A 13,167-nucleotide genomic window follows, 5' to 3' on the forward strand; every position below is an offset into this window, starting at 1 on the left:
TTTACTTTATTTCATCCATTCACATGTCTTGGTAAATCACCTGAGGTCACCATATCTGTTGCTGCTATTTTGATAAAAACATAGGACTCCACCAGTGGTGTAATGTTGCACTACTTTGGTATAGTTAAGGAGTGATGGGAGGTGGGTTTGTGCCTGCACTTGCCATGTGTTGAGTTGCCTACCTTGGTGATTTGTTAAGAAGTAGTACTGGGCAGAATCGGAGTATTTTCTCAGTGTAGGCAGAGGCATGGAGCAAGTTCTTGGCATTCCCTTTTGGGCAAGGAATGGTTTCTATTCTTTAAGAGGGGGAATTTAAAAAAAAAAGTCAAACCACTGGCATTGTGGCTGCGTAAGCTGGAGTCATTACCCTCTGTGGGGCTTTGCAAACTAGATTACTTTTCCTAATTTTGGCTGAGTATTTGTAGTTGGGGTTGTATTGCATCAGTCTCCATGAAGGGGCTTCAGTCTGTTTGATCATTTCTGAGCTGCAGGTAGAGCCCATGGATTACCCATTCTGACTGACATGTGGTCCAAAGGAGATTTGCATTTTGCCACAGTGGGGATTGGGGGGGGGGAGGGGGGAAGGGATGATGTACCTCCTTGCAGCTAATGTTGGGAGTTGCATTAATTTGCTTGTTGCTGGGTAGGGGTGGGGGCGGGGGGAAAGGAGAGGAGCTCTCCATTAGATAGGCCCAGCAGCCATTTTCTTCACATAAATGATCAATCAAATTGTTAAAATTAGGACTGGAAACACCCACTAAACCAATGGGTTTGAGATCGCCCTTACAGCCATGCCTTTGTTTGCACATTCAGTTTCCTTTCCATCAGCTATACCAGTTAATTTGGTGAACCAGTATACTGAAATGTTATAATTTGGTAGCTCTAAAGCCACTGGGATTTAATATTCGATGTGTTTCTCCAAATCTGTGGCATACATATGTAACCTGAATTCACTCTGCAGCCATTTGTGTTCATATTTTGGCTGCTAATCTGGACCCAAATCCATTACTTCTTTCTTCCTTATACGAACATGAGAAATAAGAGCAGGAGTAGGCCGTACTGCCCCTCGAACTTGCTCCGCCATTCAATAAGATCATGGCTGATCTTCTATCTCGACTCCATTTTTCCCGCCCTTTCCCCATATCATTTGATTCCCATAGTGTTCAAAAATCTATCGATCTCAGTCTTGAATATACTCAATGACTGAGCATCCATAGCCCTCTGTGTCGAGAATTCCAAAGATTCGCAACCCTCCTGAGTGAAGAAATTTTTCCTGATCTTGGTCCTAAATGGCCGACCCCTTATCTTGGCCTTTCTCTCATGCCTCCTCCCCTTTCTGCCACCTATCAGATGCTTTCCCCATCTCCCCCCAAACCCTACCAGAACCCATCACTACTCCTCTGCTGTCTTGCCGCATCCCATGTTTTAAGCCCACTGCTACTGTCAGTGCCTTTCTCGGCATTGCCTGAAGGGCCCATTGAGGTACCCGTCGCTGCCTCCTTACGAGCAACCATCCCAACTGCCCCATTTGCCCCTCTATCCATCCTTCATGTCCAGTGCACCCGATAGGGGCTAATCTTGCCAACCTCCTTCCCACCCCACTTTACTCACCCACCTCTACTGCCTTGGACTCAACAATCACCCCCTCACTCTGCATTTCCTTCATTCACTCAAGAACAAGGCCCTTGCTATCCACAGTCTTATTGTGGATGATTGCATTAAACCCCCCTGCAATGGCAGTGTGACCCGTGTGACCCAATCACATCTGGGTCTCTTCCCCCTACTCCTTTGCTGACTTCTCCTTCTTCAAGCGCCTCTCCTTTAAAATTCTTGTTGTCTACCTCCACCTTCAGTTCTGCCCGAGATATCCTTCCTTCTTTCCTCCTTCAGCTTTTGCATTGAACAGCTCCTCATCCTCAGTGATTTTAATCTCTATCTCAGCTCCCCTTGACCTCTCTCCTCTGAATTCACTGCCCATTAACCTCCTTCCCCACATAATCTCTCCTCGTATTCACATCCGGTCACCTGCCTCTGTTGCTTCCCCTCACTTCTCCTTGCCCACCTAGCCATGCCTCCTCTCCCCTCCTCTAGCCCCGAACCAATGTCTTTCTCTAGATTCTCTCCTATTATCCCTCTTGCCCACTCTGGGCTCATCTTGTCCATGAGATCCGCCTCCTGCTCCCATTCCCACTAAACTGATGACGATCAAACTTCCCGCTCTGTGCGCCATGCTAGCTGACATTATAAGTGGTTTTCTTTCCTCTGGTATTGTTCCCCCTCCCTTTAAAAACTGCCATTGACCCCTCTGTCCTTGCAGACTACCACCCCTTCTCCAACCTCCCTTTTTTCTCAAGCCCTTGAACATTGAGTATAGCTAATCTTACTTATCCCCTCTGTAACCTTTAAATAAACTAGTCTGGGCAACTGAACTTGAAAGAGAGTGTTTTATTCACCTATTTAAACATAAAAGCAGCTACAATTAATAGCTATGACATAAGGCAATTACATTGCCTAAGCATGAATATTACTACAATTAATAGCAACAATATAAGACAAAGATAGGTTTAAAATAATACAACCCTAATCGAAGAAGATGATCAGTCTTCCTCTTTTCAACACCCATGTCACGGATTGCCTTGAGAATTCTGACTAACTGGAGTCTATGGCTGTTCTTATATTGGGTATGTGTTCCAATCCCCACGCCCCCTTCACTCCTATAGTGTGCTTGCATGGCACCATCATTCTTTCATAGGGATATTGTTTTTAACTCTTTATCTGGATATGTGCTGGGTCTGGAGTATGATCTCATTCCCTAGACAATACACAAGGCTGTCTTTTTAGCAGATCTTGAAATTTGAAACTGATAACATATCCCTTGGAAACTGCAAATTTGCAGCTTTAAGTAATAAGCACACCCATGAGCCTTTGCAGCCCTTGTTAGCCTATTTCCCAAAGCATGCTGGATAACGATACCGAATTCCCCCCGTTCTCAAACGTGTTGTCGTTTCCTAAATCTGTGCTCATCTTTTGAGCCTCCCTGTTTGAATTTCCCCAATCAAATTTTCGCCCCGCCACAGCAATGAAATGCCCCTGACCGAAGTGACAAATGACATGCGTTATATCTCCTTGATCTCTCTGCAGCCTTTGACGTGTTTGACAACACCATCCTCCTTTCAAGTCTCCTCCATTGTTCAGCGCAGTGGGACTGCCTTTGCCTGGTTCCACTCTTTCCTATCCAATCGTAGCCAGAGCATCTTCAGTGATGGCTTCTCTTCCCACCCCTGCACCGTTACCTCGAATACCTCAAGTATCTAAACTTGGCCACCTTCCTCATCTGCATACTGCTCCTTGGTGATGTCATCAAAGACATGAGTTCAGCTTCCATATGCAAGCTCACAACACCTATCTCTAACCGGATTTGGTGCAGGATAGGATATTAACAGCAGAGTTTTGGATGAGCTGAAGTTTTACAAAGGGTGGGGGATGGGAAACCGGATGGGGGAGCAATGGAACAGTCGAGTCTGAAGGTGACAAAAACATGGATGAGGATTTCAGCGATAGATGGACTGAGGTACGGGGCAGAGATAGCTAACGCCTAGCTCCAACCATCTACCCCCTCTGTTGACTCCTGCACTGCCTGTGTCATCAAACTGCTTTTCCAACATTCAATCTTGGATGAGCTGCAATTTTCTCCAGTTAAACCTTGGGAAGACCAAAGCCATCGTCTTCAACCCTGCCATGAACTCTATACCCTTGCTACAAATTCCATCTTCACTCCCCGGCCACTGTCTCAAGCTGAACCAGACTGTTCCCAACCTCGGCGTCCTATTTGATCTTGAGCTGAACTTCCAACCACATATCCTCTCCATCACAAAGACTGCCTACTTAAATGTTCATAATATCACCTATCTCTGCCCCTACCTCAGCCCATCTACTGCTGAAACCCTCATCCATGTTTTTGTCACCTTCAGACTCGACTGTTCCATTGCTCTCCTAGCTGGTTTCCCATCCCCCGCCCTTGTAAAACTTCAGCTTATCCAAAACTCTGTTGTTAATATCTTATCCTGCACCAAATCGGCTAACCCATGAATTCTGTCCTTGCTCACCTACATTGGCTTCCTGTCCACCAATGCCTCAAATTTAAAATACTCACCCTCATGTTAAATTCCTGCATGGTCTATCTGTAGTCTTCGCCAGCCTTGCCGTCTCCTCTGAACTCTCCAACTCAAGCCTCATATGCATCACCCCTCCTTTTGCCCCACTATTAGCAGCCATACTTTCAGCCACTTGGGCTCCATGCTGTAGAATTCCCTCCCTAAACCCCATTTGCCTCTCCATCTTTCCTTCTTTCTCTCCTCCTTTATAAGAGCTTCCTTGAAACCACCTCTTTGACCGAGCTTTTGGTCACTTCTCCTAATATTTCCTTTGGTTTGGTGCCCATTTTCTTTTGGATTACGCCTCTCTGAAACACCTTGGGATGTTTTTCTACATTAAGATTGCTGTATAAATGCAAGGTGTTGATGATGCAGATGAAGAAGAAAGGATTTGTACAAATAATGGATGACTTTCCAAAATAAAGTACATTCTGAATAAATTGAATATTGGAAGTAAATCTGAGTTTGTGTTGCTCAACTACAGCCAACAAATTGTACTTTATCTCATTGAATACATTTAGAAAAATAGTAACTATATTTTGATAAAATTTAAATGAATTGAAGCTTTGATCTGGTTTAGTCATTCTATTATAACCAAATAAAATGTTATTAATTCTTGCAGCAAAAACTTGCAAGAATGCTTTACTGGGGACAACAGGGTGTAACACGTGATGTGAATGCAGCATTGAAATGGTATTCTAGAAGTGCAGTAGAGACAGGAGACCCACTATCGTTGTATGAGTATGGAATTTTTCTTCTCCAGGTAGGTGTTACAAATTCGGATCCACTGTAGATACCTTCTCTGGTTCATTGGATTCAGCTGCTCCCATTAGTGATTTGAGCATTTTACTTTGCCCGGAGTTGACCCGCACTTCCTGCATCTGATTGTACAATACCATGACCCGTGGGTGTAACAATAGTACTCCCTCTTGAACTGAGCCACATATTCATGTCTTTCACATGTGTACTGCTTCAATCTCACCAAAGACAGACTGAACAAACTCTTAGTGAGATGAGGCCAGATATGAACCCTGCTTTATTTTGCAGCAAAGTGAATATAGAGAACAGTAATTGTAACTGGACTCAGTTAATTCAATCCTTACAATACCCTTATGTAAAAATACAAAATAAACAATATGCCAGCAAACAGCAATAAGTGTGAACGATCACCAGAATGTTAAAACAACCTTTCATCATCTTCAGCATGTTGGTTCAAACACCCCATCTGAATACCAATCTACATCTCCCGGCAATGCCATCCTGTGAATTTAACCCCTTGAAAGCTATGTTTAGTTCAATAGTAGCATTCTTAACATCTGTTACACTAAGCTCTTCTCCTTTCTTCCCCCCCCCCCCACCCCCATGGTGGAAATCCCATAATGTGACAGTAGGCTAGTGTCTATTCAAAATTAACTGCAATTTATTTTGTTTCTTGGTTTTGTTCTTTGTTCTCCCTCCTCCCCTTCCCCAGCCCCTCCCCCCCCCCCATTCTGTAAGCATTCCGTTCCCCCTGTTGGGGATTGCCATATCACAAAGCTACCTCCAACTGAGCTAACAGCCAGTTCAAGATCTCTCAACGGGTGTTTTTTGAGAGGGCAGAACAAGCTGATTCACCTCTCCAATCTTCCCTCACTTCCTTAAGAAAAGTTATTTGACTTTGCCCACTGCCTCATCAAATGGCTCGGAATGTGCCCCGTTGTTCTGGATTTTTCCACCAGAGGAAATAGTTTCACTGTATCTTCTCTATCAAATCCTTTTAACATTTTAAACACCTCAATTAGATCACCCCTCAACCTTCTAAACTCAAAGGAATACAAGCCAAGTTTATGCAGCCTGGCCTCATAATTTAACCCTTCAAGCCCCGGTATCATTTTGGTAAATCTGCACTACACGGCCAATATATCCTTCTTACAGTGCGGTGCCCAAAACTGAACACGGTACTCCAGATAGGGTCTGACCAAGGCTCGATAAAACTGAATCATTATTCCCCCGCTTTTGTATTCCAGCAACCTTGAGAAAAGGCCAACATTCCATTAGCCTTCTTGATTACTTTTTGTATCTGTGCACGAGCTTTTAGTGATTTATGTGCCTGGACACCTAAATCCCTTTACTCCTCCACAACTCCTAGTCTCTCACTATAAAGAAAATATTTCAGTTTGTCTTTCTTTGATCCAAAGTGAATTACCTCACACTCCCCGCATTAAACTCCCATTTGCTATATTTTTGCCCGCTCTTAGTCTGTTTATGTCCCTTAATAATGTCCTGCTCCCATCTACACAACTTACTGTTTCTTCTAACTTAGTGTCAGGTCAGTCTACAGATTAATGCAACTGATGTATTATCCTCCCTTTCCCCCTTGAGCCCTGCAAAGTACATAATAAGTTTGGCCATTGTTGGCTTTGCATACCTTTCCTATTGCCTCTGGTATGGTGTGAAACTGATCTGAGGACTGAAGTTATTTTGTTAGCTAAAAGTTGGAGCTAAACTTGTTCAACATCTATACATTGGAGTGATGAGAATTGAATCTCATCTTCAGTCATCTTCACCTATTATATATAATTTTTTTCCTATAGTTTATTCTCTTCATTTTGTAAGTAATACATTTTCCCCGCTGTTACCTTTCATCTAGGAGACAGTGTGAAGGTGAAATGCCCATGGTTTAGTACATGTCTGTAGTTATAGAATGGGATATGCTGAGCTAGTGTTAGAGAATTTTAACTATTCTTGGAAAGGATTGCACATTTTATTGTGACGTGCAATATCTTTTGTTGTATTGCTTTATTCTACTAATTATGTTTCATAATTATTTTCATAGACTGAAACCAAAACACTTCTCCAAATGGCTTGGATCTCATCTCTGAAGTCACTGAATATATTTAAGAAGGAGATAGATAGATTTCTAGACAAAAAAGGCATCAAGGAATAGGGGGAGAGAGCAGGAATATGGTATTAAGATAGAGGATCAGCCATGATCATATTGAATGGTGGAGCAGGCTCGAAGGGCTGAATGGCCTACTCCTGCTTCTATTTTTCTATGTTCTATATTTCTATGTAATGCTTCACAATGACCATTTCATGGTGGTAATTGCTGAGTAGAAGTAACAAAATGGTGGTTACTTAAATTTACTCATTCACAATCCTATGTGATTGGGGTTACTTGAAAATGTTTCTATTTTTGTAAATGTACAAACAAAACTAAATGGTAAATTCAGTGCTCCCAGTCGCTGAAAGGACATGGGGCTACAGCTCCACAGTATGGGTGTAAGAATGGGGCCTGCAGTGTTATAGCCCTAAACTGTGCCTCCTTCGAGCAAACCTCCCTACTGGGAGTGCCGGAGCGCTGAATTAACCCTTAAATTTAGACAATTACATTAACTCTGCTGTGTTTTAAATCTACTTTTAGGGCCGCGGAGTGAAAAAAGATACAAAGTTAGGCTTAAGACTAATGAATGAAGCCGCTTCCAAGGTAAGATATTTACACAATGTAACTACTTGTATGTGTTTAGCTTTTTTGTTTATCTATGTGAATTTTGCACTGAAAGACAAAATGTGAGAATCATGCATTCCTACAGCACAGAAACAGGCCATTTGGCTGAACTGATCTATGCCAGTATTTATACTCCACACAAGCCTCCCCCCCACTCTAATTACCTCTTCCCACCCTGTCCCTGTATCATTCTATTCCCTTCTCTCATGAATGCATCAAGCCTCCCCTTAAATGTGTCAATGCTTTCTGCTTCAACCACTCTGTGTGGCAGCGAGTTCCACAATCTCACCACTCTGTGTAAAGAAATTCTTCATTATGTCTGTTAGTGGCTACCTTGTATTTATGCTCCGCTGTTCTGGACTCAATCCTCAAGTGGAAACAGTTTCTGCACATCCACTCCATCGAACCCCTTCATATTTTTAATGATCTCTATCAGGTCTCCTCTTAGTCTTCTCTTTCCAGATCTCTGCCATTTTCCATATCTCAGGCCATGAGAACAGACAGTACGTCTATGTAAGGGTGCCAAATTAGTGCTGGGCTACTGCATCTTTTATGCTGTTGGTGTGCTCTAGGATTGGCTGGATTAGTTTAATTTTGGATCCTTCATGGACATAGAAGAGAAGAGACTTTCATCCAATCCATCTGCTTTTGAATTGAAACCACGTTGTGAAGAGGGAAGGGTTGTGTTCCAAGCCCGCTGTGCCACTGTCCTAATGGCAACGTTGAGGGTACAGTTTTTGTAATTAAAAATATTAATTTATTATTGAAACAGGGATCACACGAAGCACTTAATGGTTTGGGATGGTATCATGAAACCTTTAAGAAGGACTATGTGAAAGCTGTGGAGTACTGGGAAAAAGCAGTGAAAATGGGAAATCTGGATGCGTTACATAATCTTGGAGTGCTGTATGCGGCTGGATTATACCCAGGCAAACCCGTAAAAAATGAGGTAAATCTCTACAAAATTCTGAACACTGATTCTTTGTTCATCACCAAAAACAAAAGTGTGCTTCAATTTTTTTTAAAATCCTCCATTCTTTACTCATTTCTTTATAAAAAGAATAGTCATGCATTCACCCTGTTTACACATAGTCCACAGCACAATCTCACTTACGGCGTTAATGTACAAATAGGTCCCAGTTTGAGAGCAGTACTCAAATTGGAGCAATGCAGGCTCCCCATCACACTCTAGCCAGGCAATGTGCTGGTGCGTGTGTGCGCACGCACATGCCGCAGTTGTAATGCAATTGTTGCAAATCCAAAGTTGCTCGAGGTGTCTCGAACCATTTGCCTAAAGCTGACCTGGAGAACTTCACTACAGCTGCTTCACACTGATGCAATATAAGTGGTATAATGGTCTATTACCAATGGTAAAGTCACACCTATCACTGCTCTGTGTCTTTTCCTCTTTGAATCCTCTTTGAACCCTCCTTGACACATCAATATCCTTTTGAAGATAGGGTGCCCAAAATTACCTATAGTAATGCAAATGTTGCCTCACAATTATCCATATCAGATTAGAATAACTTGTTTCAATTTATATAATGCCCACAAGTTGCACTTCACAATGACTGGATACTTCCAATGAATGGCTAAATCCAATTTTTTCCCTTTACTAATAGATATCATGTACACCTGTTTCATGGTTTCCTTTGCAATATGTATAACTTTAATTATTCCTATATTGTTTGATGTGTCCTTTGTGTAAAAGGGTAGGCACTTAGATGATCTGGAATGATTGGGCTTGTTGATACAAAATTGCACATTTATCAACATTAAATCCATGTGCCATTCTTTGACCCACCTCCTTAATTCGCCCAGACCCCTTTTGAAGATTATTAATGTCTTTGAAGCTTGTCAGCTCTCTCTATGTAACTTGAGATATCATGAACAAGTTTTGTATTACAAGAAGTACCCTCTTCCATTTCCTTAACGAATAACGTGAACAATAGGAACTTTGTCGGCACCAGTAGATCCTTGTTTACTTCTGCTAGAGGTGGCCTGCCAGCCACAGGTTTTCCATTTATCCCCAACCTTTGATTTCTGTTATTGTGCCAGTTTACAATCCATTTGCCGATTTTTGCTATGAATGTAGTTTATACTGGAACAGGAATAGGATTACCAAGCTTAGTCAAAGGATTGGGAGAGAAAAATAGCACTAGAGTAAGAAATAGTATGGTATTAGGTGGGATCAGACTAAGGGAGAATACAAGAAGGTCTCAGATAGGTTTAGAGTGCAAGTGTGTAAACACACAAAGCGTGGTAAATAAGGTTGGTGAGCTGCAGGTGCAAATAGCCACATGGGAATATGATGTTATGGTGATAACGGAGACCTGGCTCAAAAAAAGGCAGGATTGGGTACTAAATATTCCTGGATACAAGGTGTTCGGGAAAGAAAGGTGGGGGGTGGTGGCAGTATTGATTAAGGAGAATATTGCAGTGATGGAGAGAGAGGATGTCCTGGAGGGGTCATGGACAGAATTTATTTGGTCAGAGTTAAGAAACAATAGAGGTGCCATTACACTACTGGGTATATTCTATAGGCCACCAACCAGTGGGAAGGAGATAGAGGAACAAATTTGCAGGGAAACTAGAGAGGGTCAAGAACCATAGAGTAGTGATAATGGAGGACATCAATTATCCTAATATAGACTGGGATGGTAATAGTGTAAAGGGCAGAGAGGGAAAGGAATTTCTGAAGTGTGTTCAGGAGAACACCTTTGATCAGTATGTTTTCAGCCTAATGAGGAAGGAGGCATTGCTGGATCTGGTTCTGGGGAATGAGGTGGATCAAGTGGAACAAGTGTCAGTGGGGGAACATTTAGGGAACAGTGATCATAGTATCATAAGGTTTAGATTAGCTATGGAAAAGGACAAGGAGCAATTTAGCTAAAAATACTTAATTGGAGGAGGGCCAATTTCAGTGGGTTGAGAACGGATCTGGCCCGGGTAAATTGGAGTCATGGATTAGCAGGTAAAACTGTAATCGAACAATGGGCGGCCTTCAAAGAGGAGATAGTGCGGGTACATTCCCACAAGGGGGAAAGGTAGGGCAACCAAAGCCAGAGCTCCCTGGATTATGAAAGAGATAGAGAGTAAGATGAAGCAGAAAAAGGGGGCGTATGACAGATGTCAGGTTGATAATACAAGTGAGAACCAGGCTGAATATAGAAAGTTCAGAGGGGAAGTGAAAAAAGGAAATAAGAGGGCCAAAGAGAGAGTATGATAATAGATCGGCAACTAACATAAAAGGGAATCCAAAAGTCTTCTATAGGCATATAAATAGTAAACAGGTTGTAAGAGGAGGGTGGGGCCAATTAGGGACCAAAAAGGAGACCTACACCTGGAGGCAGAGGGCATGGCTGAGGCACTAAATGAATACTTTGCATCTGTTTTTACCAAGGAAGAAGATGCTGCCAAAGTCACAGTAAAAGAGGAGGTAGTTGAGATACTGGTTGGGCTAAAAATTGATAAAGAGGAGGTACTAGAAAGGTTGGCTGTACTTAAAGTAGATTAGTCATCCGGTCCGGATGAGATGCATCCGAGGTTACTGAGGGAAGTAAGGGTGGAAATTGCAGAGGTACTGGCCATAATCTTCCAATCCTCCTTAGATATGGGGGTGGTGCCAGAGGACTGGAGAATTGCAAATGTTACACCCTTGTTCAAAAAAGGATGTGAGGATAAACCCAGCAATTACAGGCCAGTCAGTTTAACCTTGGTGGTGGGGAAGTTTTTAGAAACAAAAATCCGGGACAAAATTAACAGTCACTTGGACAAATGTGGATTAATTAAGGAATGCCAGCACATATTTGTTAAAGGCAAATCATGTTTAACTAACTAGATTGAGTTTTCTGATGAGGTAACAGGGAGGGTTGATGAGGGCAATGCGGTTGATGTGGTGTATATGGACTTCAAAAGGGAACATGGGAACATAGGAGTTTGATAAAGTGCCACATAATAGATTTGTCATCAAAGTTGAAGCCCATGGAATAAAAGGGGCAGTGGCAACATGGATATGAAATTGGCTAAGTGACAGGAAACAGAGAGTAGTGGTGAATGGTTGTTTTTCGGACTGGAAGAAGGTATGCAATGGTGTTTCCCTGGGGTCGTTACTAGGATCACTGCTTTTCTTGATGTATATTAATGACTTGGGCTTGAGTATACAGGGCACAATTTCAAAATTTGCAGATGACACAAAACTTGGAAGTGTAGTGAATAATGAGGAGGATAGTTATAGACTTCAAGAGGACATAGACAGGCTGGTGAAATGGGTGGACATGTGGCCGATGAAATTTAACACACAAAAGTGCGAAGTGATACATTTTGGTAGGAAGAATGAGCAAAGGCAATATAAACTAAAGGGTACAATTCTAAAGGGGATGCAGGAACAGAGAGACCTGAGGGTATACGTGCACAGGTCGTTGAAGGTGACAGGGCAGGTTGAGAAGGCAGTTAAAAAAGCATATGGATCCTGGGCTTTATAAATAGAGGCATGGAGTACAAAAGCAAGGAAGTCATGATGAACCTTTATAAAACATTGGTTCGGCCACAACTGGAGTATTGTGTCCAATTCTGGGAACCGCACTTTAGGAAGGATATGAAGGCCTTAGAGGGTGCAGAAAAGATTTACTAGAATGGTTCCAGGGTTGAGGGACTTCAGTTATGTGGATAGATTTTAGAAGCTGGGGTTGTTCTCCTTCGAGCAGAGAACATTGAGAGGAGATTTGATAGAGGTGCACAAAATCATGAGGGGTCTAGACAGAGTAGATAGAGAGAAACTCTTCCCAGAGGACATAGATTTAAGCTGATTGGCAAAAGAACCAAAGGCGACATGAGGAAAAACTTTTTTGCGCTGCGAGTGGTTATGATCTGGAATGCACAGCCTGAGGGGGTGGTGGAGGCAGATCCAATCCTGGCTTTCAAAAGGGAATTGGATAAGTACTTGAAGGGAAAAAATTTGCAGGGCTACGGGGAAAGGGCAGGGGAGTGGGACTAACTGGATTGCTCTTGCAGAGAGCCAGCATGGGGTCAATGGGCCGAATGGCCTCCTGTGCTGCAACGATTCTATGATTCATCTGGGCAAGATGTAGGGCAATGGATGTGATGTGAATGGGGTTTCCAGGAGAACCCAATTGATGTGAACAACATAACTACTTGAGCATTTAATTTAACACCTTAATTTTGCCAAAATGATATCTGACATCATATATGGTGCTACAGTTGAAGTACTTTTCAAAAAAAAAACTGTGGTGTTGTATTCAAAACAGAGGATCAGCACCAAATTCTGAATGATTTACTTCCTCTAAGTATTTACTAGAGAAGACATGAGCAAAATACTCTCCTCAGCCAGAGATAACCAATTCGGAACTAATGATCTAGATATTAATGGGATGGAAGTCCTAGACACGCTAAAAAGGCTCAAAACAATAAATTCCCAGGATAAATGGTATTTTTCCGAGAGTACTGAGACAGACTAGGGAGGAGATTTGTGAGGCACTGAAAACCATGATAAGGGAGTCACTGGGC

General features: G+C 42.4%; 1 protein-coding gene across 1 annotated transcript in view; it reads left to right on the forward strand.

The window, feature by feature from the left end:
* The window catches only part of LOC137335469 (protein sel-1 homolog 3-like), a 67,787-nt gene that overhangs the window by 42,984 nt on the left and 11,636 nt on the right, over window positions 1-13,167 (forward strand). Inside the window, exons 12-14 of the mRNA XM_068000844.1 lie at window positions 4,777-4,917; window positions 7,558-7,620; window positions 8,414-8,590. Of these exons, the coding sequence (XP_067856945.1) occupies window positions 4,777-4,917; window positions 7,558-7,620; window positions 8,414-8,590 (381 nt within the window). The remainder of the gene's footprint in view (window positions 1-4,776; window positions 4,918-7,557; window positions 7,621-8,413; window positions 8,591-13,167) is intronic.

Source organism: Heptranchias perlo, chromosome 1 (genome assembly GCF_035084215.1).
Source record: "Heptranchias perlo isolate sHepPer1 chromosome 1, sHepPer1.hap1, whole genome shotgun sequence".
Lineage (NCBI taxonomy): Eukaryota > Metazoa > Chordata > Chondrichthyes > Hexanchiformes > Hexanchidae > Heptranchias > Heptranchias perlo.